Genomic DNA, 27172 nt, shown 5'->3' with positions numbered 1-27172 from the left:
AGATGTTTTATGTAAGTCTCATGGTAACCACAAGGGAAAATTTGTAGCAAACGCACAAAGGAACATGATAAGTCAAAGCATACCAATGCAAAAAGACATCAACACACACCAAAAAAGATAGCAGGATAACAAACAAGGCACAATTAATCTATAAAAGAATCAGAAAACAATTAACAAAATGTCATAAGCAAGCCTTACTTATCAATAATTACTTTAAACATAAATAGATTAAATCCTTCAATCAAAAGATACAGAATGGCTAAAAAGATTTTTTTTTTAAAGCAAGGACAGCTACACCTTTACAAAATAGACTTTAATTTTAAAATGGTAAAAAGAGAGGCGTGCCCATGATGGTGCAGTGGTAATGAACCTGACTAGTACCATGAGGATGTGGGTTCAATTCCTGGCCCTGCTCAGTGAGCTAAGGATCTGGCATTGCTTTAAGCTGCAGTGTAGGTCACAAACACAGCTCAGATCTGGCACTGCTGTGGCTGTGGCTATGGCAGACTGCAACTACAGCTTCAGTTCAACTCCTAGTCTGGAGACTTCCACATGCCAAGGGTGCAGCCCTCGAAATACAAAAAAAAAAAAAAAAAAAAAAAAAAAGTAAAAAGAGGAGCTCTTGTTGTGGCTCAGCACGTTAAGTACTTGATTAGTAGCCATGAGGATGGGGGTTTGATCCCTGGTCTCACTCAGTGGGTTAAGAATCTGGCATTGATACAAGCTGCAGCATATGTTGCAGATGTGGCTGGAATCTGGTATTGCTGTGGCTGTGGCAAAGGACAGCAGCTCCAGCTCCAATCCAACTCCTAGTCTGGGAACTTCCATATGCCACAGGTATGTCCCTAAAAAAGAAACAAACAAACCCAAAAACACGGTAAAAAGAGGAGTTCCTGTCACGGCACAGCAGAAAAGGATCTAAGAACCACGAGGTTGTGGGTCTGATCCCTGGCCCCGCTCAGTGGGTTAAGCATCCGGCATTGCCGTGAGCTATGGTGTGGGTTGCAGACACAGCTCTGATCCTGCATTGCTGTGGCTGTGGTGTCTGTGGTGTAGGCTGGCAGCTGTAGCTCTGATTAGACCCCTAGCCTGAGAACCTCCATGTGCCGCAGGTGCAGCCCTAAGAAGCAAAAATAAAATAAAATAAAATGGTAAAAAGAGACAAAGAAGGTCATTACATAATGACAAAGGGGGTCAACCATCAAGAAGACATAACAATTGTCAAGTACTTATGTTCCCAAAATTGGAGCATCTGAATGAATAAAGCAAAAACTAACAGAGCAAAATAAAAAAGAGAAATAACTAGTCTTACAGTAATGGTTGGAGACTTTAACACCACACTCTTAACAAGGATAGATCATCCTGAGAATCAATAAGGAAACAGCAGATTTGAGCACTATACAAATGGACCTAATAGACATATACAGTACATTCTATCCAACCACAGAATACTGATCAGCATTCTGCTGATATGCACATGGAACATTTCCTAGGACAGACCACAAATTAGGCTGGAAAACAAGCCTTAGCAAATTAGAGAAGATTGAAATCATACCAAATATCTTCTCTGACAACAATGGTGTGAAACCAGGAATCATTAACAAGAGGAAACTGGGAAATTCATGAACATAAGGAAATTAAAAACATTTTCCTGAACAACCAATGGGTAAAAAAAGAATTTTTTTTTTTTTTTTTTTGTCTTTTTGCTATTTCTTGGGCCGCTCCCGTGGCATATGGAGGTTCCCAGGCTAGGGGTCGAATCAGAGCTGTAGCCACTGGCCTACGCCAGAACCACAGCAACGCGGGATCTGAGCCGCGTCTGCAACCTACGCCACAGCTCATGGCAACGCCGGACCCTTAACCCACTGAGCAAGGGCAGGGACCGAACCTGCAACCTCATGGTTCCTAGTCGGATTCGTTAACCACTGCGCCACGACGGGAACTCCAAAAAAAGAAATTTTTTTAAGTTTCTTTTCTTTTTTTGACTTTTTAGTGCCACACCTGAAGCACATGGAGGTTCCCAGGCTAGGAGAATGCTGAAGAGCAGCAGTAAAAGTGGGAATTCTTATCTCATTCTCAAACTCAGGGGGAAAACTTTGTCTTTCACCATTGAGTATGTCAGCTGTGGCTTTTTCATAAATGGTCTTCACCATATTGAGGATGCTCTCATTTTCAATGCATTTTTTATCATGAAAAGGTGTGGAATTATGTCAAATTCCTTTTGTGCATAGAAATGACAATGTGGGTTTTTTTTCTATTGCTCCATTAATGAGACACATTACATTTATTGATTTCTATATTTTGAACCAGTTTTGAATTCCTGGGAAATATCCCACTTGATCGTGTTATAAAATCCTTTCAATGTGCTACTGGATTCAGTCTGCTAGTATTTTGCTGATGCTTTAGGCATATTAGTTTGTAATTTTTTTCTTTTGTCTTCATCTGACTTTTAGCATCAGGGTTTAATGCTAGCCTTGTAAATAAGTTAGGATGTGTTCCCCCTTCTATTTTTGTGAAGTTGTTGAGGATTGGTACTAATTCTTTATTTTCTATTGAGATACAACCAACATGACATTAATTTTAGGTGTAAAATATGATTTGAATATTGTGAAATGATCATCTCTCCATAGTCTAGTTAATACCCACCTCCACACAGTTACCATTCCTTTCTTGTGATGAGAACCTTTAAGATGTATTCTCTTGGCAAATTTCAGTACTGCAATATAGTGTTATAAAGTACAATCACATGCTGTACATTACATCCTATGACTTATTTTACAACTAGAAATTTCTGCCTTTTTTGTTTCTTTGTTTTGTTTTTTAGGGCCGCACATGCAGCATATGGAAGTTCCTAAGGTAGTAGGTGAATTGGAGCTGTAGCTGCCGGCCACAGCCACAGCCACAGCCACAGCCACAGCGACGCAGGATCCAAGCCACATATGTGACCTACACCACAACTCACAGGCAACGTCGGATCCTTAGTCCACTGAGCAAGGGATAGTAGAACTGGTATCCTCATGGATACTAGTCGGGTTCTTAACCCACTGAGCCACAACAGGAGCTCCCTAGAAGTTTCTGCCTTTTGATCTCCTTCACCCATTTCACCCACCCTCCATCCCCCATCTCTGGCAACCAACAATCTGTTTTTTTTATCGAGTTCATTTTATTTAAAAGATTCCTCATATGAGATCATATAGAGTATTTATTTTTAATCTGACTTATTCACTTATCTTAATGCCCTCAAGTCCTTTCATGTTGTCACAAGTGGCAGGATTTCTTTGTTTCTCGTGGCAAAATAAATCCCATTGATTATATGTACCATATCTTCTTTATCCACTTAGCCATTAATGGAAATTTGAGGGTTTTTTTTTTTTATCTTAGCTATTCTGAGTAATGCTGCAATGAAATGGAAATGCAGACACATCTACAAAATTCTGATTTCAATTTCTTTGGATACATATTCAGAATTAGGATTCCTGGATTATATGATAGTTTTGTTTTTAATTTTTTGAGCAATCTCCACAGTTTTCCATAGTAGCTATACCAATTTGCATTCCCAGCAAAAGTGCATCAGGATAGCCTTTTATCCACACCATTGCCACAATTTTTTTGATAACAGCCATTCTTTTTGATGTGAGGTAGTATCTAATTATGGTTTTGATTTACATTTCCCTGATGTTTAGCACATTCTTAGGTATCTGTTGGCGATCTGTATGTCTTCTTTGGCAAACTTTCTATTCAGTTCCTCTGATTATTACTATTATTATTCTTTGGCCAAGCCTGTAGCATGTAGAAGTTCCCAGGTCAGGGACTGAACCTACACCACAGCAGCAACCCAAACAAATGATGGATCCTTAACCCACTGTGCTACAAAGGAACTCTCCTCTGCTCGTTTTTAAATGAATTTATTAGGGTTTTTTTTGCTATTGAGTTGTATGAGTTCTTCACATGTTTTTGATATTAGCACCTTATAAAATAGATGATATGCAAATGTTTGCTCCTGTTCAATAAATTGTCCTTTAATTTTGTTGATGGTTTCCTTTGCTATTCAGAAACTCCTAAATTGTTTGTTGTAGTCATTTTTGCTTTTGTTGCCTTTGATTTTGGTGTCAAATCCAACATCACCAAGACTGATGTCAAGGACCTTACAGCCTATGCTTTGTTCTAGGAGATTTGTGAGTGATATAAAGGGTCCAACTTCATACTTCTGCATGGGGAACACTGGGGCAAACACTATTTTTGATTACTATAGCACTGTAATATAGTTTGAAGTCAGCAAATATGGTGACTTTGTTCTCAGCATTGCTTTGGCAGTTCAAGGTCTTTTGCAACTCCACGCAAATTTTATATTTTTTCTATTTCCATAAAAATGCCATTGGGGAGTTCCCATCGTGCTGCAGGGGAAACCATGAGGTTGCAGGTTCAATCCCTGGCCTTGCTCAGTGGGTTTAGGATCTGGCCTTGCCATGAGCTGTGGTGTAGGTTGCAGACATGGCTTGGACCTGGCACTGCTGTGGCTGTGGCAGAGGCTGGCAGCTGTAGCTCTAATTAGACCCCTAGCTTGAGAATCTCCATATGCTGCAGGTGTGGCCTTAAAAAGCAATAAATAAATCAATTAATTAAAATAATTTTTTAAATGCCATTGGAATTTTGAAATTCCATTGGTTGCATGGAATCAATAGATGGCCTTGGGTATTATATACACTTTAAAAATATGAATTCTTCCAATACATGAACACAGATATCTTTCCATTTTTTTGTGCCTTCCTCAACTTATTTCCTCAAAGTCTCTTAGCTTTCAGTGTACAGATCTTTCACCTCTTTGAATTTATTCCTAAGTGTATTTTTTATTGTTTTTGATGTTACTGTGAATGAGATTTTCTTTTTCAGGTACTCTATTGTTAAGGTATAGAAACACTGTTTTCTGTATATCAATTTCATATCCTGAACCTTTACAGGACTCAATGATTAGTTCTAGTAGGGTTTTTTGTGGCACCCTTCGGATTTTCTATATGTAAGATCATATCATCTGGAAACAAAGACAATTTTACTTCTTCCTTTCTTGTTTGGATGCCTTTTTTCTCCTTCCTTGATTACTTTGACAAGGACTTTCAGCAATATATTCAATAGGAATGGTGAGAGTTGGCAACCTTCCCTTGTTCCTATGTTTAAAAGAAAAGCTTTCACATCTTTCACCAGAGTATAATGTTGGTTGTGGGTTTGCCATGTATGGCCTTTACTATTTTGAGCTCTGTTCCTTCTATACCCAATTTGTTGAACATTTTTATCACAAAAGAATATTGTACTTTGTCAAAAGGACAGATATTGTATTTTTTTACTCATATGAAATACCTAGAATAAAAAATCATAGAGACAAAGTAGATTAAGACTTACCATGGGCTAGGGAAAGGGAGAATGGGAAGTTATTGCCTAATAGTTACATAGTTTCTATTTGGAGTGATAAAAAAATTTCAAAAATAGATAGTGATAAAGATTGTCACTGTGAATATAATTAATGCCACTGAATTATACACTTAAAAATGGTTAAATAGCAAATTTAGTTCTGCATATTTCATCATATTTTCTTAGTATACCAAAAACAACTGAAAGATGTACTCTAATTCATTATGTTGTATGGTCTGTATAGTATGTGTTTAAAAAATTATATCAGTACCTATGTATTGTCCTAGAAAGCCTTTTCATTTCCCAGATTGAAGACCACTGCCATAGGGAACACCCCCACCAAATGGATGCACTAAGCACTCAGGTTAGAAACGAAGCATCACAGAAGTACTATTTTGTAAAGCATATTGGAAAGCAGTAATTTTGTCCATTGCTCAAAGATCACAACTACAATAATGAGTATCTTAACATACAAAACACTCTAGAATGAAAAGGTTTGAGTTACATAATAGAGATTCTAGGCTGAGGCAGAATAAGTATTTCTACAAGAGTGAAAAATTACCATTAATTCCTTGTTGAGGAAGAATTGGAAATTGGTTCATAAATCGGCTGTTATCCTTTGGCTATACTTATCCATGCAGATGAGTCTGGTTAACTTCACAAAACCTTTCATTACCTTCATATAGTTCCAAAATAAAGACCTTTTTTCTTTTTCCCTTAGGTCTGTACTTGCAGCATATGGAAGTTCCCAGGCTAGGGGTCAAATTGGAGCTACAGCTGCTGGCCTACACCACAGCCACAGCAATGCAGGATCTGAGCCACATCTGTGACCTACACCACAGCTCATGGCAACACTGGACTTTTAACCCACTGAGTGAGGCCCTAGCACAGGTTCATTACCACTGAGCCATGACGGTTCTTCCTCAAAGAACTTTTGAGGAAGTTCCCTGTGGTACAGCAGTGTTGTCACCCAGCTGTGGCACTGCATTCCAGGATTAGTCTCTGGCCCAGGATCCACATCTCATAGGTGCAGCCAAAAGAAAAAAAAAAGAGAGAGAGAGCGTTTGAGACATGGGAAGAACTCTAAGACACACTGTGTGACAGAATGCTCTTCCTTAAATTAAAAGGCCGTGGGTTCCAATTCCAAAGAATAAGTACAGAAAGGAGATGGAATAGAAAATACAGTTGCATAGTTGAAAACTTTACACTTGGTGAAAAATATGTACTGACATATTCAAACTCAACAAATCCCAATTTGGATAAATTCAAAGAAGTCCACACTCACATCACAATCGAATTGATAAATAAAAGGACAAAACTCCTGAAAGCAGCCAGAGAAAAGTAACATTTCATATAAATGAAAAATTATGAAATTCTCATCAGAAACCATGGAGGCCAGAAGGAAGTGATGTGGTTTTTAATGTGCTGAAAGAACTACCAACCTAGAATTTTATATCCTGTGAAAATATCTTTCATGAATTAAAACAACATTCTCAGATGAAGGTAAACTATAAGAATTGCCAACAAATTGACTCTTTTATCCTAGTAAATATACTGTTCTCCTCTTTAGTTCTTAAATATATGTACCATAATGAGCAAAATATACAACATTATCTTGCAAGTTTTACAATTTATAAGACATCTACAACAGAAAGAGGTAAGGGTAAAGGGATAAAAATGGACCCAGCACACTTCTGCTGTGCTACTCTCAGGGATATAAATGGTGATACGTTTTCTACATTCCACTTGAACTAGCAAAATGTTGATTTTAAGTAAACTGAAAAAGGTTATTAAGTATATTTTAGGGTAGTCTCTATATCAACTACTAAAAAATGCAATAAATAAACATAATACTAAAAACCTTCAAGAAATCCAAAAAAGAACAGGAAAAGGGATACAGAAGAAAGAACTCATAACAAAAACAATAAAATGGTAGATCTAAATCCAAACATATAAATAAAAAATGGTCTAAATAAACCAATTAAAACAGAGACTGTCAGAATAATTAAAACATAAACCACTATATGCCCTCTATTAGAAATTCATTTCAAATATAACTGCAGAGGTAAATTAAAAGTAAAAGGTGTACCATGGAAACACTAAATAAAAGAAGTCAATTATACCCCAATAAAAGTTACTAAAAAAAAAAAAAGCAAAGCAGATGGGTTATAAGGTATTAATATCAAACCAAGTACTACAGAGTAAAGAAAATTACCAAAAATAAAGACAGGCATTATTTAATGATAAAAGAGTCAATTCACCAAGACAATATAACAACAGAGCTTCAAAATACACGAAGCAAAAACTGACAGAACTAAAAGGAGAAATAGACAGATCCATAATTATAGCGGGAGATTTCAACACTCTCTCAGTAATAGATAACAGTAATAGAAAATCAGCAAGGATACAAAACTGTGGATATTAACAGAATCCACATTATTTTCAAGTGTACATGGAACATTTAGCAAAGACTGATCATATTTAGGTTCTAATAAATTAACAATTTTCAAAGACCTGAAATCATACAAAATATGTTTTCCAATAATGAAATAAACTAAAAATCAGTAACAAAAAAATAACTGGAAAAGCCTCCAAACATTTAAAAATTAAAGAAGAAATACCAAAGAAAATTAGAAATAGCTCTGAACTGAACAAAAGTGAAAATACAACACAATAAAGTTTGGAGGATAAAGCAAATATGAAGATTAAAGGCATATTTATAGCATTATATGTTTCTGCTAGAAAAGTCTTAAATCAACAATAAGAAAACAAAAAAGAGAAGTACATAAACTGAAATCAAGCAGAAATAAATAACAAAAAGCAGGAGTTCCCGTCATGGAGCAGTGGTTAACGAATCCAACTAGGAACCATGAGGTTGTGGGTTCAATCCCTGCCCTTGCTCAGTGGGTTAAGGATCCAGCGTTGCCATGAGCTGTGGTGTAGGTCGCAGATGCAGCTCAGATCCTGCGTTGCTGTGGCTCTGGTGTAGGCCGGCAGCTATAGCTCTGATTAGACCCCTAGCCTAGGAACCTCCATATGCCACGGGAGCAGCCCAAGAAATGGCAAAAAGACCAAAAAAATAAAAAATGAAAACAAAAATAACAAAAAGCAGAAATTAATAAAACTTAAAACAGAAAACAGAAAATACCAATAAACCACAAGCTGATTCTTTACAAAAGCAATACAATTAATAAACTTCTAATAAGATTGACACATGAGAGAAAGAAGACACAAATTACTAACATGAAAACAATGGAGGGAATACCACTGACCACAAAACATTAAAAAAAAAAAGGAGTTTCTATGTGGCGTAGTGGAAACAAATCCTACTAGCATGTATGAGAATACAGGTTCGATCCCCGGCCTTGCTCAGTGGGTTGGGGATCCGGTATTGCTGTGAGCTGTGGTGTAGGTTGCAGACATGGCTTGGACCCCTATGGCTTTGGCATGGGCCAGTAGCTGTAGCTCTGATTCAACCCCTAGCCTGAGACTTCCATATGCTGCCTGTGCGGCCCTAAAAAGCAAAAACAAAACAAAACAAAAACAAAAAAAGAAACGGAATACTATAAACAATTCTATACACATAAATTCAACAACTTAGATAAAATGGACTCACTCCTTAAAAATCACAAACTACCAAAACTCCCCCAAACAGAAATAGATAATTGGAATTGTTCAAGAACTACTAAAGAAACTGAATTGATAGTAAAAATCCTTTTGAAATAGAAATCTCTAGGCCCTGAGGGTTTCAATGGCAAATTCTAACAAGCATTTAAAGAGTAACTTTAATTCTACACAATCTCTTCCATGAAACAGAAAACAATGGAATACTAACTCGTTATGTAAAACCAGTATCCCGATTCCAAAGCCAGATAAAGACAATACAAAAATACTACTGTTCAATATCCTTCATGAAACGAACACAGAAATAAAAATCCTCAAGAAAATATCAGCAAGTGAAACCCATCAATACATAAAAATAATAAAAAAACATAACCAAGTAAGGCTTATGTCAGAAATGCAGGGCTCAACAATCAAAAGATCAATCAATGTGATCCACCATATTAACAGTCTAAAGGGGAAAAAATATCAATTTATGTGGAAAACTCATCTGACAAAATTCAGATGAGTTCAACAAAATTCATTCTGTTCATTAAAAACTCTCAGCAAACAGCAATAGATGAGAATTTACTTAATTTGATAAAGAGTATTCTACAACAAAAACCAACAGTTAACATCATACTTAATGGTATAAGACTGAATATCCCCCACCCCCCCGCCCTGCCCCCACTGCCACCCCACGGGCAGATTGGAATCAAGGCAAGCATCTTCTTCAGCATTCTTCTTCAACATGGTACTAAGTCCTTGCACATGCAATAAGGCAAGGAAAAGAAATAAAGGGCACAGATTGTAAACTAATAAAATATTATAGAGTGGCAGGGGAGGACCCCTCAACAATGAGGATAAAATAGATTCCTTAATAGCACAAAAAGGAGTTCCCGCTGCTGTGCAACAGGAACCATAATAGTGTCTTGGGAGCACACAGGTTCAGTCCCTGGCCCAGCACAGTGGGTTAAGGGCCAAGCATTGCCGCAGCCGCTGCTTAGGTTGCAACTGTGGCTTGGATCTGATCCCTGGCCTGGAAACTCCATATGCCCTGGGGCAGCCAAAAAAGAAAAAAAAAAAAAAAATACAAAAGGAAAATATTTTACCATGGTAAAAAGAATTATTTCAGTTCAGTCCAGAGCTTCTATTATGTGCCTCATACTTTTCATTCAGAGAGTTTGCTTTGAATGTTAGGATAGTCATTATTATAATTGTAATCTTGGAGCAATAAATACTGCTAATTAGCTAAAGTAAGTGGTTTGAATAGCACAAAAGAATAACTTTAAAAAGTAAAATATATAAACATGTACATGCATATATACAAAATATACTATAGATATATATATCCAAAGATGAAAACAAGGCATATTAGTAAAAGAAAAACAAAGCCACCAGCTACACACAAAATTTTTTAAATTGAAATGAGATTCATTATTAAAAAAATGTATTTTAAAATGCTAAAAAGATAGAAAATGCTAGTAAAATTTCAAGGAAGTAAGGCATCACACTAAAACCAAAAGGTAATATGGAAATAATTTTAAAAGTATTTCAAAGAATGATAGACATAATTTTTAGGGAAGAATACATTAAATTTGGCAGTGTGAGTGAGTATTCTTAAGCATATTTTCACATATAGAATCAAATCTGATTAATACTTTTGTATGAAGTATGTAAAGAACTTAATTTCTCCCAATCTAAAGGACAAACATGCAGGTTGAGAGGAAAGTAAAAATTAAATACATTGCTAAGACATTTCTACAGTCAGAATTGGAAAATCAAAACCAGAGTTTAGAAAGTCAAGTATTTTTCCAGTGGAATTCTTATCTCAGAAAAAAGACTTCTTCTTTTTTTTTTCCCTATGGAGAAAGTTGTAAGCTTTACTGAAAGATAAGTAAACAGAAACATTCATTGTATTCACTTTGGAAGGGTCACTATCAGAAAAAGTGCTGATTCTCCTCCTATTTGGTTTGTAGATTCAGTGCAGTTTCTTCTTCTTTTTTTTTTTTTTTTTTTTTCAAAAAAAGACTTCTAATAGTACTTTCAGGAAGAAAACACAGATGTCATGCCATAACAACCAATCCTACATCAAGCAAGGGTATCAGTGCTTTTTTTTTTTGGTCTTTTGCCTATTTAGGGCCACACCCACGACATATGGAGGTTCCCACGCTAGGGGTCGAATCTGAGCCACAGCCAAAGCAAATGGGGACCCAAGCCACGTCTGCGACCTACACCACAGTTTACAGCAACACCAGATCCTTAACCCACTGAGCGAGGCCAGGGACTGAACCTTCGTCCTTATGGATGCTAGTCAGTTTTGTTAACCACTGAGCCATGAACAGGAACGCCTATCAGTGCCATTTTTATTACAGCATTTGCTCACTTTGTACCTCTGTGTCATTTTGGTAATTCTCACAGTATCTTGTACTTATTATATTTGTTATGGTGATCTGCAATTAGTGATCTCATGGTTCCGCTGCGCCACAACAAGAACACCATTCAAGGAGTTCCTGTAGTGGCTCAGTGGTTAACAAATCTGACTAGGAACCATGAGGTTGCAGGTTTGATCCCTGGCCTCTCTCAGTGGGTTAAGGATCCATCGTTGCCATGAGCTGTAGCATAGGTCGCAGACGCGGCTTGGATCTGGCATTTCTGTGGCATAGGCTGGTGGCTACAGCTCCAATTAGACCCTTAGCTTGGGAACCTCCGTATGCTGCAGGTGCAGCCTCAAAAGGACAAAAAAAAAAAAAAACAAAACTCCATTCAAAGAAGTTCTGAGTAAATGGTATCAAATAGCATTGCACGCTGAGAAATCACTCATGAAAGGAAGCATCAAGACTTCATTGTTGTTTTATCTTAAGAATTTGCCAGTCAGAGTTGGCATAACAGGCTGGAGATCCAGTATTGTCACTGCAGCGGCTTGGTTCATTGCTACAGCACAGGTCTGATCTCTGGCCCAGGAACTTCCATATGTCACAGACACAGACGAAAGAAAAAAAAAAAAAAATTGCCACAGTCAACCCAAATTCAGCAACCACCACCCTGCTCAGTCAGCATCCATCAACATTAAGGTAAGACCCTTCACCAGCAAAGATTATGACTTGCTGAAGGCTCAGATAATGGTTAGCACTTTTTAGCAATTAAGCATTTTTAAATTAAGGTATGTACATTTTTTAGACATAATGCTATTATCCATTTAATAAATTATAATATAAACATAACATTTATATACACTGGGAAACCAAAAAATTCTTGTGACTTGCTTTATTTTGACACTTGCCTTATTGCAGGGATCTAGATCTGAACCCACAATATCTCCAGGTATGCCTGTGTAAGCTCATGAGCATTTTTAGGTAATACTTTTCCCTCAAAATGAAAAGTTTTCTTATATTTCATAGATATGATCACATTGACATTCCTGGGAATAAACTTTTATTACTAGGGCTTTAAAATACATACAAGGTAATTTTAGTAGTACCTGGAGGTAAGTATGATTGAGGGAAAAGGGAATTTTTAGGAAAACCCTACATCCTACCTAGATGGAGTACCTCTTAAGCTCCCTCTGCTGGCTACCATTTAAATAAAGTAGAAAAAATGTAAATGTCTTCTGGGAGAGGTTATGCAAGAGAAGCAGACTGAAGCTGATAATGAAGTTGTTGAAATTGAAAGGAAAACTTTCTTAAGAAAGGGCTAAGTCTAACTGATGCCTACCTTCACTAATAAGGCTTTAGAACTTCCAACAGATTGGGGTGAGGTGGGAGGGAGGCACAGAGCAGGGGCACAAATGCCACTGTTGACTCAAAATAATAAAAGTCCTTATCAAACTTGGATATGGTAAGCATTAAATTGACATGCAAAAATGAAAAGGCATTTAGTATAAAACAAATTAACACTAGAAAATTAATAATTTAAAATATATTTCACAAATTTCAGTAGAACAAAAAGCTTATGCCACACTACTGAATCTATTAGTTTCAATATTAAGGTTTATTTTTTTTTCCTCCAGAGTGAGGTTAAGTAACAATTTAAATAATTTTCAAGACGTATAAATGAACATCCATTCAGAAAGAACATTACTGCTTAAAAGTGGCTATCTAAGAAATATTTTGTATGTAATAAATATATTTTATGTTAAGGTTAACAGGCACCATCTTGAGAGCAAAAAAGTTTTTAACCAATAAATAAATTACATTCAAGAAAACAAGGTGTTTACATCTGAAGGATGATATATCCTTAAATGTTTTTCTTCATATAGCACCCAAACTTCCAAACTATCTAGAAAGTTTCTAAAAAATAACTCATACCTTAAGTCATAAAAATAAAGACCAAGAAAAAAATCAATTTAAGACAAAATTTACAGTTTACATTCCTAATTCCTCATTCAATAAAATATCAATTGCCAATTTATTAAATGAACTGTAAATATGCAATCAGTTAGTGCTGAAAACCTGAAATATATATATTTAAAAATCACTCTTTCTCAAAGTATTTAAAATATTGCATCTCTGGTGGCAAACCTGCGAACTATCACTTTATTTCTCTAGTTTTCATACTTCCACTCCCAACCCCACCCCTTTATCCTTTATCCAGCACTTTTTTGGGGCGTGGGGTGGTAAATGCACAACATCCCAAACACAAAACACTGACAATACTCCTTGGTAAACAAGGAAGTCCCAGAACAGTCCAAGCCTACAGCTTTGCTCAAAAAAGTGTGGCACAGGCTACGATAAGGAAAGAAACAATCAATGGCCCTTATTGATGCAGTCAGAATGCTCCTGAGAGTCCATTACTGTTTGAGAATTTGCTGATGTAATCCTGAAGAAAGTTTCAACACACACCTTGTGACAAATATCAGAGAATAAGTCTTTGATTAATAATTTTTCTATTTATTTCTGCCAAGGCGACTGAAAACACGAAAGCCTTTTCATCAGAGAGGTTAGCATAGATGTCAATTTCCTTTTCCTGTTTCTCTGTTAAAAGAAAAAGGGAAAGCTTTTAATATAAAGGCAGTAGATGCAGTAAAAATATTTTTAAAGTTTTCAAGTATTTCTTTAAATGACAATACTAATATGTACTACAATGTATGCTAAATGTTATAAAGTGTCATGCTACTGAACTGAATTTTTTTTTTTTGGCCACTGTGAATATTTGAGGGGAAGGGATCAAACCCATACCACAGGAGTGCCCTGGGCTGCTGCACTAACACTGCTGGATCCTTAACCCCACTGCACCACAAGAGAACTCCATGAACAGAAATTTTTAAATTACACAAAGGAGTTACTGAAATGCCATGAACTAAATTCTAAGACTAAATGGAGACTATATATACTTCTATACACAAAGTCTAATATCTACATCACTTCTTAAGAATCTCACCAGCAGAAACTCACTGTCTCAGTCAAAATGATTTCCTCACCCTAAAGATGAATATCAATGGTGAATATATTTACAAATCAATTAAGTTCTTCACCCTGCTATACAGAAAATAAGAATAACCAATATTTATTTCTACTTTTCCCCTCCTGATTACAAATGTAAGAGAAGTTCGAGGTAGAAATTTTGAAAAACAAAGAAAAAAGGAAAATCACCTAGTATCTCATAAGCCAGTTAAAATCATAATTAAAATCTTTGTATATTCTCACAAATTATCTTTTCAGGCTCTACTATTGATTCTATTTTTATCTGTTTTTGTTTTGTTTTGACTTTTTACTCAAAGTTAAACATGAGGATTTCCCATCATGGCTCACTGGTAACAAACCCAACTAATATCCATGAGGGTGTAGGTTCCATCCTTGGCCGCGCTCAGTGCTCAGTGGGTAAAGGATCCGCCGTTGCCGTGAGCTGTGGTGCAGGTCCTTGGCTCAGGCCTGTGTTGCTGTGGCTCTGACAGAGGCCTGCAGGTGCAGCTCCAGCTCCAACTCCACCCCTAGCCTGGGAACTTCCATATGCCTAAGGTTGGCCTTAAAAAGACCAGAAAAAAAAAAAAAAGTTAAACATGATAGAGTCTAACTCTTTTTACAAAAGTTGTTACAAAAAACCACAAGTCCTCTTGCTCTAATGCACATTTTCCACTCTCCAAATGCTACTACTTTTTCAGGTGTTCCTTTTGGTTTCTACCTAAGTGACTTATTTCTCTAATGCACCATCATGGATTTTTAGTTTTAGGCATTATTAACTGATTTTCCACCATGAAAAAACAGGATTTCCTTTTCTGTCTCTTGCCCCCACCAACTCTTTTTATTCCATCTTTCCAATATAGGTTTTATATTACCCCAATTCTGATTTTTTAATCCCAATTCTAATGAGATCAACACTGTGTTTACATTATTCATTTTTCCTGTACGTTGTTTTTTTCTGAAGAGATTTTTTTTCATTTGCTTAATTTCATTACTAATTGAATCCAAACTCTCTCATAGTTGGATAAATCTTTCGGAATGTTTACACACATAAATTTTATCTTCTTAAAGAAATTCTTGAGGAAAGCCTTCTGCTCCAATCTGAAATGGTTGCTCTCTAGGCCTACTGCACAATTATCATCTTGAGATCTCTCTTCAACATCATGTTGGAGATTCTCATCTCTCTCAAATTGGACCCTGTGTCCTAGGTCCAGGATACTTTCTTGGTTTATTTCTTCACTTTGATGGCATATAATACTTGCAGTAGCTTCCTGAGAAAGGGAGTGCAGGAAGCAAATTTTTGAGACCCTGAATATCAGAAAGTGTCTTTAGTCTTTCTTCACACTACTTCACAGTATGACTGAGTAAAGACTCGAAGAGGGAGTTCCCATTGTGGCGCAGTGGAAACGAACCTGACTAGAATCCATGAGGATGCAGGTTCGATCCTTGGCCTCGCTCAGTGGGTCAGAGATCTGTCCCTGCCATGAGCTGTCCATCCACAGACATAGCTTGGATCTTATATTGCTGTGGTTGTGGCGTAAGCTGGCAGCTATAGCTCCAATTTAACCCCTAGCCTGGGAACTTCCATATGCCATGGGTGCAGCCCTAAAAGAAAAAAAAACACAAAAGAAAAAAAGAGATTTTGGGGAGTTCCCGCTGTGGCGCAGCAGTTAACAAATCCGACTAGGAACCATGAGGTTGCGGGTTCGATCCCTGGCCTTGCTCAGTGGGTTAAGGATCCAGCATTGCCCTGAGCTGTGGTGTAGGTTGCAGACGAGGCTCGGATCCCGCATTTCTATGGCTCTGGCGTAGGCCGGCGGCTATTAAAAACACTTTCAAATAATCTTGTTTTCAGCCTCAACTTCACCTCTACCCTTTCAGACATAACTGATACATAAATCCCTGACCTTAAGGCAGTTGTGTAACAAAAATCAGTTTCTTTTTTAGGTTTTCTCAAAGGACATTACAATTTAGGTTTCTTGGGTCTGCTAAAGAAGTTATCACTTTCCAGAATTTTGCTGCTTCTCACACCTGTGTGACTTGGCACTTTAAAAAAAAAATCCCTTTCGGAGTTCCCATCGTGGCTCAGTGGTTAACGAATCCGACTAGGAACCATGAGGTTGCTGGTTTGATCCCTGGCCTCGCTCAGTGGGTTAAGGATCTGGCATTGCTGTGAGCTGTGGTGTAGGTTGCAGATGTGGCTCGGATCCCGCGTTGCTGTGGCTCTGGCGTAGACTGGCGGCTATAGCTCCGATTCAACCCGTAGCCTAGGAACCTCCATATACCACGGGAGCAGCCCAAGAAAAGGCAAAAAATAAATAAATAAATAATAAAAAAATTTAAAAATAAAAAAAAATCCCTTTCCAGAAGTTCCCATTGTGGTTCAGTGATAACAAACCCAAATAGTATCCATGAGGATACGGGTTTGATCCCTGGCCTTGCTCAGTGGGTTAAGAATCTGGCATTGCAGTGAGCTGTGATGTAGGTCGCAGATGCAGCTTGGATCCTGCATTGCTATGGCTGTGGTGTAGGCTGGCAGCTGTAGCTCCGATTTGACCCCTAGCCTGGGAACTTTCATATGCTGTATTTGGGTGAGGCCGTAAAAAGATTAAAAAAAAAAAAAAAAAAGACCCCTTTCCTGTCATTTTACTAGGATTATGGGAGGGCACAGAGCTAGTTCATTCCTACATTACTAATATTCAGAATAATCATACCTCCTACATATGAAAACTTAAACTAACCAAAAAATGTTAAGTTTAATGGTTCACTTTTATGATAATGTTGTTACCTAGATACCTAAAAGATTTCCTTTTCTGATTGCTCTTCTTCCCATCTTTCTCAAAATATAAAAAAAAATAGTCACTTAAAAATGTGCTTTTAGACACATTGCCAGGTTTTTCCTTATTAAAATAAAGGTAAAGCTTGCTTCAAATTCTTCATGTGCCATATGAGCAGGGAATCAATACATACTGAATTCAAGTAGCTACTTAACACTAAGAAGAATATCAAAGAAGTCTGTTCTAAAATATGTCTCAGCCATACAATGAGACATCAACATCAAATGCTCTCACTGACATGTAGAATCTGAAAAAAGAACAGAATGAACTTTGCGGAACACATAGTGACTCACTGACTGAAAAACTTATGGTCTCCAAAAGAGGCAGTATGGGAGTGGGAGTATGCGCTGGGGTTGTGGGATGGAAATTGTATAAAATTGGATTGTGATGATCATTGTACAATTATAAATGTAATAAATTCACTGAGTAAATAAAAATAAAAAAATAAATAAAAACCCAAAACTTCTTTAGCTAAAAAGAAACAAAAATATAAATAAATAAATAAATAAATATATAGACATTTCAGAGTTGCCATTGTGACTCAGCAGTAATGAACCCAACCAGTATCCATGAGGACACAGGTTCAATCCCTGGCTTCGATCAGAGGGTTATGGATCCGGTGCTGCCATGAGCTATAGTGTAGGTAGCAGACACGGCTCAGATCCAGCGTTCCTGTGGCTGTGGTGCAGGCCTGGGAACTTCCATATACCGCTAGTGCGGCCCTAAAACGACAAAATAAATAAATAAAATAAAATATATAGACATTTCAAAAGTTTCTATTTCCTACCAGCATTATATTTAGAAAACATGGTCCGCCCTAAAGCTGGGTAAAATACAGCCCAGGGGCAAAATCTGGCCTGCCATTTGTTTTTATAAAGTCTTACTACAACACAGCCATGCCCAGCCATTTACATATTCTTTATGGCTGCTTTCCAGGCACAATGACAGAGCAGAGTAGCTGTGATAGACTGTATGGCCCACAAAGCCTAAAATATAATTTATAATTGGTTCTTTACATAAAAAGTTTGCTGACTGCTCCCATCCCTGGCCTACATTAAAAGATTCTAGTTTATTATACAAAAACTGCTTTGAGCACTTTCTTGTTTGTATTAAAAACATACTCTAGAAATAGCCTTCTTAAAAACTTTTCTATAATAAACTAAAAATACTTAAATTTATAGCTAAACTAATTCTTCTTTGCCAAGTTAATATTGCATAAAAGATTCAAACCTACATATACAGAGACTTCATTTCCCCAAATAAAAAACTGTCACATTATCTGTTTTCTCATTTCCTCTCATCCACCACCAGAAGCATTCCTTTTCCATTCTTTGAGTTATATTCCCTTTACTTCAACTGAAAAGAATGTTCTGTTTTCTGGGACAAGCAGTATTTCCCTGTCTTATCTTTGATAACTTTTCTTTACCTAGTTTTCCTTCTGAAACAGTCTTTAGTATACATTTTCTGGTCATCGTATTGTTAAAGAAGCACATTTTTTGAGAAAATAACTCAAACTCTCCAGAATATCAGCATAATAGAAGGAAAGAGGAAAAAGCAGTAAAATCGACTCAGGGAGTATCAAAGCACAGTCTTCAAAGAAATAGTCAAATACATTATAAACCTTAATCCTTTAGTCATACAAATTAAGGAATTTTTAACTTTGCTAAAAGCTATACCAGTGAAGTTATTTTCCCTAACAGCAGTTAATTTTAAGCACACAAAGCAGGGAGAAATAGTGAACAGGTAAAAAAATAATATTCAAGGTCTAAAATACATTCATGCTTGAATACTTGAACACCTAAGGCCAGACCTGAAAAGCAAGGTATAACTCACAAATAACACGAGAAATTATAAATGCATTTCACTGAGGATGAAATTATTATTATTATTTTTAAGGATTAGATCAAGGTGATTCTCCTGCATCAACTCTTTCTTTTTTTTCTTTATTTTTACTTTTGTAGGGCCGCACCCGAGGCACATGGACGTTCCCAGGCTAGGGGTCTAATTGGAGCTACAGCTGCCAGTCTTCGCCAGAACTATAGCAACGCCAGATCTGAGCCATGTCTGAAACCCACACCACAGCTTACGGCAATGCCAAAGCAAGGGATTGAACCCACAACCTCATGGTCCCTAGTCGGATTCGTTTCCACTGCAACACAAAGGGAACTCTGAGGATGAAATTATTTTAACAAAGGTTTCTGTAGTGTCTAACTACACTGTTATTTATTTTTAATTGAAATATGATTGATTTCCTTGATAGAGGTTTTTAAAGAATTATAAAAAGCAACTATCTCTTTTTTTCATTAATTACTGGCTTCAAAGTTTCACTTTTAAAAAGATATTCATGGGTATATGGGGGTTCATTATGGACTATTCTTTTTACTTTGGTGTCATCTCTTAAATTTTCCATGATAAAGGGTTTTTTTAAAAAATGTATAAATCAGGAGTTCCCGTTGTGGCTCAGCAAAAACGAGCTCCACTAGTATCTATGAGGATGCAAGTTAGTTGGATCCCTGGCCCCAGGTCAAGGCTCTGGCAGTGCCATGAGCTGTGGTGTAGGTCAGACACGGCTCAGATCCCATGTTGCTGTAGCTGTGGTTGTGGCTGCCACCTGGAGCTCCAATTTGACCCCTAGCTTGGAACTTCCATATGCTGAAGGTTCACCCCTGCCACCAAAAGTATAAATCGAGAAAAAAATATATATATATACCTATTTTAAAACAGGCCTTACCAGGAGAAACACAAATTATTATCTCTGAACTTTATGATCATCAATTTACAGCAAGGTGAATTTTACCTAATTTAAGCCTTCAGTTTTTCAATAAATATTAAATTTATGTGATTTTAAAAATCAAATATCTACCTTGGAGGAAATGCTTCTCAAACTGAAATATGAGTTGGGATTTTAAGTCCCTGAGTTCAATGCCTACCAAATACTCTCTTCACTACTATCTAATTAAGATCTTAGAAAATTTTAATACTTAAAAAAAAAAAAAACTACTTGGATTTACTCATACCTCTTTCTTCCTCATGTTTTTTGGCAGATGCACTTTTAGGTCTTCCTCTTCCTCGTCTGATATGATCTGAATGGCTGTTACTTCGAGACCTCTTTCTGTTTTCTAAATCCTTATTTACTGTAGAATTTATCTTCTCTCGCCTAACTCTCTCTGTTCGCCTCCTCTTGGCCTCATGCTTGTTTTCTGTATGGATGAATAAAAGTGATATATTTTAGGGCTTAGCAAGAACTGTTTGCCCATGTTTTCATTGCTTTGTTCTTTTTCTTTCTAAATAGCACTAGAGTTTGCTGCCTGGCATAATTTATAAAACTACAACCATAATATCTATGTTCCTCACACTCTTGTAGGAAAAAAAGAAATTCAACAGAATTCAGATCGACATTAACACATGAAGTAGGAAGAATATTGTAACAGAAGACAAGTTTCTTTATTTGGTACCTTTAATTTCAACCCCTACAAGTTCATACAATTCCACAGTGACCTTTCTGCCTTCTTCCTTCTCTCTGATCTCAAGCCAAAAATTGTAAAGTATTACAAAAGGAAAAAAAAAATTTTCCATTCTTTTTTCTCCCTACCCAAATTAAAGACTGAACTATATCAAATACACAGAAGCAAAACTGACCTTAGCCATAATATATTAAGATTACCAATAAAAAGCAAACAAAGTATCTAGGGAAAACATAAAACACTAGGGAAGTAAGTAGTTTTTACTGAGTCACAGATGAGGTCATTTCTGACATTCTAAGAGCATTTTTATCCCAAAGAGAATAGCAATAGGAGAACTTTACTCAATATGTTGATTTAATTAATGCAAGAAGCCACCCCTCTTACTCCAAACAGATCAAAAGTCTGGATAAAGTCAGACAACATATTTGTTTAAATTGCTTTAATACATACCTGAACTCAAAAGCAAGAAAAAGAATTCCCCAAATGCTTAAAATCATGGTGGTAAGGGGCAAAACAATTAAGAAAATTCATATCCCAAGAACCAAAGGAAACAATTTAAAAGGCTGTATAAATTAAGTATGCTTAATGGAGTACTATAAAAATTTTTTTAATTTCAGTAAAGACAAATAAGTTATTTCCAAATACCATATCCTTGGAGAATTAGTTAATTCCAGGTCTCAGATTAGACATATATTAGATGACACAAGAACATTTAATTATTCCGGATTGTAAGCAAGTCATCCAAGACAACCGGCATCTTGCTAAGGACCCAAGGGCTAGCTTGAAGAAGCTCCCGCTGACCATTATAAGACTATTTGAGCATCAATAATAACTATGATACATTGAAACATCTAAAAAAGAATTACAGGGAAAGAATAAAGCATTTATCCTGCCCTTTCTATTCAAACTGTACCACTCACTGGATAATTAAGTGGCAGATGAAGAACAATTTCTCATTTTAGAATCACTGTAACTAAAAAATGAAGAAGGAATGATAAAATCAAAGTATCACCAAAGTTCAAAGTCTTTTCAACTTGAAATGATCTGAATGACCTGAATGCTAAACACAATGATGGCTAACATCACAAAAACAGATAAGTAGACTATGTTGTGCCTCCTGATAGAATATCTACCTACTAAGTAGTCTTCCCAGGAAGAAAAAAAAAACTCCTCAGGCCCTTGGATCCCAATTACAATTTATAAGGAAAACAGAAATCATTCAAGGAATGTGTTAACATACACGATGGAGACAAAAACAGTAAATTCAAACGGACAGGTGATGCAGTTTAACATATAATTTGCAAGGAATAAAAGAGAAAATAACAGAGAGCAAAAAAATTATCACCCATATGCAGTGTGTGAACCACTTATGAGAAACCTGAAAATTTCAACACCAGTTGGGATATTAGATAATAAGGAATTATTCTTAATTTTTTATTGTGGTTATGCCTTTAAAGGTCTTTTAGAACTGTATAATGAAATATTTGTAACTGAAATATGAGATTTGCTTAAAAATAATGTACAAGAGAAATAGATGTGGGTTTGGATGGGGCAGGATATGCTCAGAACTTCTAAAAAAAGTTTCAAGAAATAGTAATAGGTAAAGCTTTTTATAGTATGCCTTTTACAGTTTAACACTGAATTTAGGTTTGTTCTTCAAGCTACCCACTCATCTCTGCAAACTTCTTCGGAGTCAAACTTCTCAAAAAAGAAGTGTCTATACTTTCTGCCTAAAGAAGTGTCTATACTTTCTGCCTTCAGTTTCCCATTCACTCATCAATTCATTCCAGTTACCAACCCAGTGAAACTGATCAAGAAGGACAAGAGCCTGTTAGCAAATCCAACAGACATTTCTCTTTAATCATTTTAATACCAACTCTCAAAAATTCAACAAAGAGAACTACTTTTTTCCTTGAAAAAAAAATTTTTTTACTCGATTTTCAGTTTCTCCAGGTTTCCCTTCTCATCAGCCATTCCTCTTTATCTCCTCCACTGTCTTCTCCTCCTTCTCCAGATTCTTTTTCATCTCTAATAGTAACATTCGAGGACTGTCCTCAGCCCTCTTCCTGGATAATCCATGGACCCAAAACATTAAACATTATTGTTATAATGGTTCTAAAATTTATACTTTCAAGCTCTAACTTCTCCCCAAAGTTTGATGACTCACAAGCATTTCAAATGTAAAAAAAACAAAAAAAACAAAAAAAACTCTTGATCTTCCCTCCTCCAACTTTCAGTATACTGGTAAGGAGCACAAGCCAGTGGTGAAAGCCAAGTAACTTGTAATTTGTGACTCAGCTTGTTTCTTTTATCATCACAAAAGTCCATAGGTACTCCTTGCAAAATATAGCCACAACTTCACTTCTCACATTTCCATGGTCAACATCCAAACCAAATACAATCACTACATAGCTGCCAAAATTATCTTTTTATAAAAAAAGAAAAAATCAGACTGAATAGCTCCCTTTCTAAAAGCTTTCATTAGCTTTTCACTTTACTTAAAGTCCAATTTCCTGAACAAAGACTACAAGTTCCTGTAAGATCTGACATTCCCCTCTCACCCATTTCATCTCATACCATTAGCCACTTTGTTCACTAATCTCCAGACACACTTTCCTTTTGATAAAGCAAGTTCCTTCCTCCCCCTTAAGTCTCTGCATTTTTTTCTTTTTCTCTTTTTTTTTTTTCTGTCTTTTGTCTTTTTAGGTCCGCACCCCAAGGCATATGGAGGTTCCCAGGGAAGGGGTCAAATCAGAGCTCTTGCTGTCAGCCTACACCACAGCCACAGCAACACAAGATCAAGCCGCGTCTGTGACCTACACCACTCCAACACCAGATCCTTAACCCACTGAGTGAGGCCAAGGATCAAACCCACAACCTCATGGTTCCTAGTCGGATTTGTTTTCACTGCACCACAAGAGGAACTCCAAGTCTCTGCATTTTCTAATCCTTCTGCCTAGAGGTCTCTTCCCAAGGCCCTTCATGAGACAGGCTTCATTTCCTTCAGATGTCAATTTATAGGTCACCCCCTCTGAGTCTCCCAGGCCAACTTACTTTCCATAATCTACTACTACTTCTACTGTAGTCTGCTATTTATTTGCTCATATGGTCAATATGTCTCCCCCATAAAAATATAAGCTCTGTAAAAGTTGGGACACTTCTCTCTGTCTCATTCACAGAAGTCAGAACATTACCTACACATACTAAGTAGTGTTGAATAAATAAAATCAGACTGAGCACATGCATTTATTTCACCATTTTCTCTAAAATCCCAGTGAAATGAGAATAAACACAGGAGAAAGGTAAAGGGAAAAAGGAAAATAAATCTGCAGTGTTGGAAACAAGAAAAGGGTGCTATTAGTGATCAGAAATTATAGAATCTCAGCAATTGGCAAGCTGACAGATTCTGATACAGTAACCAGAACAGAAAAAAATTAAAATCCAAAATAAGAATAAGAGATGGATCCTACAGAAGGGATAGCTGTCCTTCACAAAGATATTCCCAGGACAGAACAAAAAGTAAAATAAGGCGGGGGGGGGGGGGTGCAGGCCACATGGTGATCATCTAAGTAACTACAGAAATACTGCAAAACATTTGGGCCTGCATATACAAAGCAACTGACATAAAGGAGTAAAGCTCTCCGGAATCAAGCAATGTTCAAGGGGACTCTGAACCTCCACAACACAGGAAGAAGAAGCAAACAAGGCAGCTCCTCATAAAAATGAAATACTATAAAGGATTTTACATTCTGCTCCAGAATAAAGTTTTCCTTATTCTGGCAATCACGGATGTCAACAGCATCCCCTAACTCACCTAATTTACATCTAAAAGCCTGCCAATAAGTTTCTTCCAATTACACGCTAAAGAGATCTGTTGTCAAAATAGATCTTCAAAACAGTGTAAGATATTCAGTATAAGTTATCTACACTGTTAAATCAAGAAATTCATTTATAAATATCAATAGGCAATTAAAGATTACCAGCTATTTGAAGAAAATAAAAGTGTGAGAGAGAAGTAACAAGATTAAAACTTGAAGAACAAAGTTAGTTCAAGAAACAAAAATTTTTTAAAACATTTCTATCATTAAGATTTTTAGAGTTCCCGCCTGGGCACAGTGGGTTAAGAATCCAACTGCAGTGACTCAGGTAGCTGTGGAGGTGTGGGTTCAATCCCTGGCCTGGCATAGTAGGTTAAAGGATCTGGGAGTTGCCACAGCTGAGGTGTAGGTCACAGCTGTGGCTCAGATTCAATCCCTGGCCAAGGAACTTTCATATGCCATGGGTGCAGCCATAAAATTTTTTAAAAAGAAAAAAAATGATTCATTTTACAGAAATAGAAAAGTCCATCCTAAAATTCATATGGAATCTCAAGGGACCTCAAATAGCCAATATAATCTTGGAAAAGAACAAAGAATCACACTTCCTGATTTCAAAACTTTGTGTAACAAAACTATAGTATTCAAAAAAGTATGGTAGTGCCTTACCAGAGACATAAAGACCAACAGAATAAAACAGCCCAGAACTAAATCCCTGAATATATAGTCTAATGATTTTCAGGAATAGTAGCCATGATGATTCAAGGAAGAAGAGGAAAAAAAAAAAAAAATATATATATATATATATATATAAACTGTTTTGTTCTTTTTGGCCACCCCAAGGCATATGGAGCCCCTTGGCCAGGGATCGGATCTGAGCCACAGCTGCAGCTGAGAAAACTTTTTTTTTTGCTTTTTAGGGCCGCACCTACAGCATATGGAGGTTCCCAGACTGGGGGTTGAATCAGAGTTACAGCTGCAGGCCTACACCACAGCATCTCGGGATCCAAGCCACAGCAACAGTTTCATGGAAACTCCTGAGAAAACAGAACTTTTAAGAAGTGATTTTGGGAGTTCTTGTGGCTCAGTGGAAATGAATCTGACTAGTATCCACGAGGATACAGGTTTGAACCCTGGCCTCGATCAGTGGGTTAAGGATCCAGTGTTGCTGTGAGCTGTGGTGTAAGCCAGTGGCTCGGACCCAGCTTTGTTATGGCTGTGGAGCAGGCAGGCAGCTACAGCTCTGATTCGACCCCTAGCCTGGGAACCTCCATATGCTGTGTGCGGCCCTAAAAAGACAAAAGAAAAAAAAGTGATCTGGGGGAAACTGGATATCCAGTCAAAAATGAACCCTTATCTTTTACCATAGACAAAAATTAACTCAAAATGGACTGAAGATCCAAGCAGCAAACCAAATATAACCATGAAACACTTAGGAAAAAAACAAATCCTTTATGACAGAGGATTTGCAATGATTTCTTGAATGTGACACTGAAAGTATAGGGAACAAAAGAAAAAAAAGACATTTTGGACTTAACCAAAATTAAAAACTTCTGTTTTGTCAAAGAACTAGAAAGGCAACTCATGAAATGGAAGAAAATATTTGCAAAAATATATCAGATAAGGGATTACATCCAGAATAAAAAGAAATTCTACAGTTCAAGAACAAAAAAAATTCAAAAATGGACAAAGAATCTGAAGACTTTCTCCAAAGAGAGACAAATGGTCACTAAACACATAAAAAGATGTTCAACATCACTAATCATTAGGGAAATGCAAATTAATATCACAATATCACTTCATACCCATTAGGATGGCTATTATGAAATTCACATAAAATAACAAGTGTTGGTGAGGATGTGGAGAAATCAGAACCTTTGTGCATTGCTGGTGGTAATGAAAAATGGTACAAACAATAATGGCAAGTCCTCAAAAAATTAAACTGCATTACTATATAATTCAGCATTTCCTCTTCTGGGCATATACCCAAAAGGAATAAAAATAGGGAAATGAATGGGCATTTGTACACACATGTTCACAAGCAGCATTTTTCACAATAGCTAAAAGGTGGAAGCAACTCAAGTGTCCATCAATGTATGAATAAACAAAATGGGGTATATACACACAATGGAGTATTATTCAGGAAGGAAATTCTAACATGTTAGAAAATGGATGAACTCTGAAGACATCATGCTAAGTGAAACCATACACAAATAGACAAATACTGTATGATTCCACTTATAGGACGTAACTACAGTAGTCACATTCACAAGCACTGAAAGAATAGTGGTGGTCTGGGGTGGAATGGGGACAGAAGATGGGAGAATGGGGAGTTAATTGTTTAATGTGTATGGGATTTCAGTTTGGGAAGATTAAAAGAGTTCTGGAAATGGACAGTGATGATTAAGCATGCAGTGTGAATGTACTTAATGCCACTAAACTGTACAATTTAAAATGATTAAAATACGAAATTTTATGTTACGTGTATTTTACCACAATAAAAGACATGACAAAGGAGTTCTCCTGTTGTGGCTCAGCGACTTAAGGACACTGTCTCTGTGAGGATATGGGTTTGATTCCTAGCCCTGCTCAGTGAGTTAAGGGTGTGGCACTGCCTCAAGCTGCAAGTTGCAGCATAGGCCTCAGCTGCAGCT

General features: G+C 36.8%; 1 protein-coding gene across 2 annotated transcripts in view; it reads right to left on the bottom strand.

Annotated features, from left to right (window-relative positions):
- Window positions 12256-27172, bottom strand: part of LOC100626752 (UPF0547 protein C16orf87 homolog) — a 33409-nt gene continuing 18492 nt past the window's right edge. Inside the window, exons 3-4 of one of the 2 annotated variants that reach the window (XM_003355829.4) lie at window positions 20257-20439; window positions 12256-13976 (exon numbers count right to left, since the gene is read on the bottom strand). In XM_003355829.4, coding sequence (XP_003355877.4) covers window positions 13858-13976; window positions 20257-20439 — 302 coding nt within the window. In that variant the 3' untranslated portion in view covers window positions 12256-13857. The remainder of the gene's footprint in view (window positions 13977-20256; window positions 20440-27172) is intronic. The other variant, XM_021094241.1, reaches the window with a different exon arrangement.

Source organism: Sus scrofa, chromosome 6 (genome assembly GCF_000003025.6).
Source record: "Sus scrofa isolate TJ Tabasco breed Duroc chromosome 6, Sscrofa11.1, whole genome shotgun sequence".
NCBI lineage: Eukaryota > Metazoa > Chordata > Mammalia > Artiodactyla > Suidae > Sus > Sus scrofa.
The sequence above is the reverse complement of the archived record's forward strand: the minus strand, read 5'-3'. Positions and strand labels throughout refer to the sequence as shown.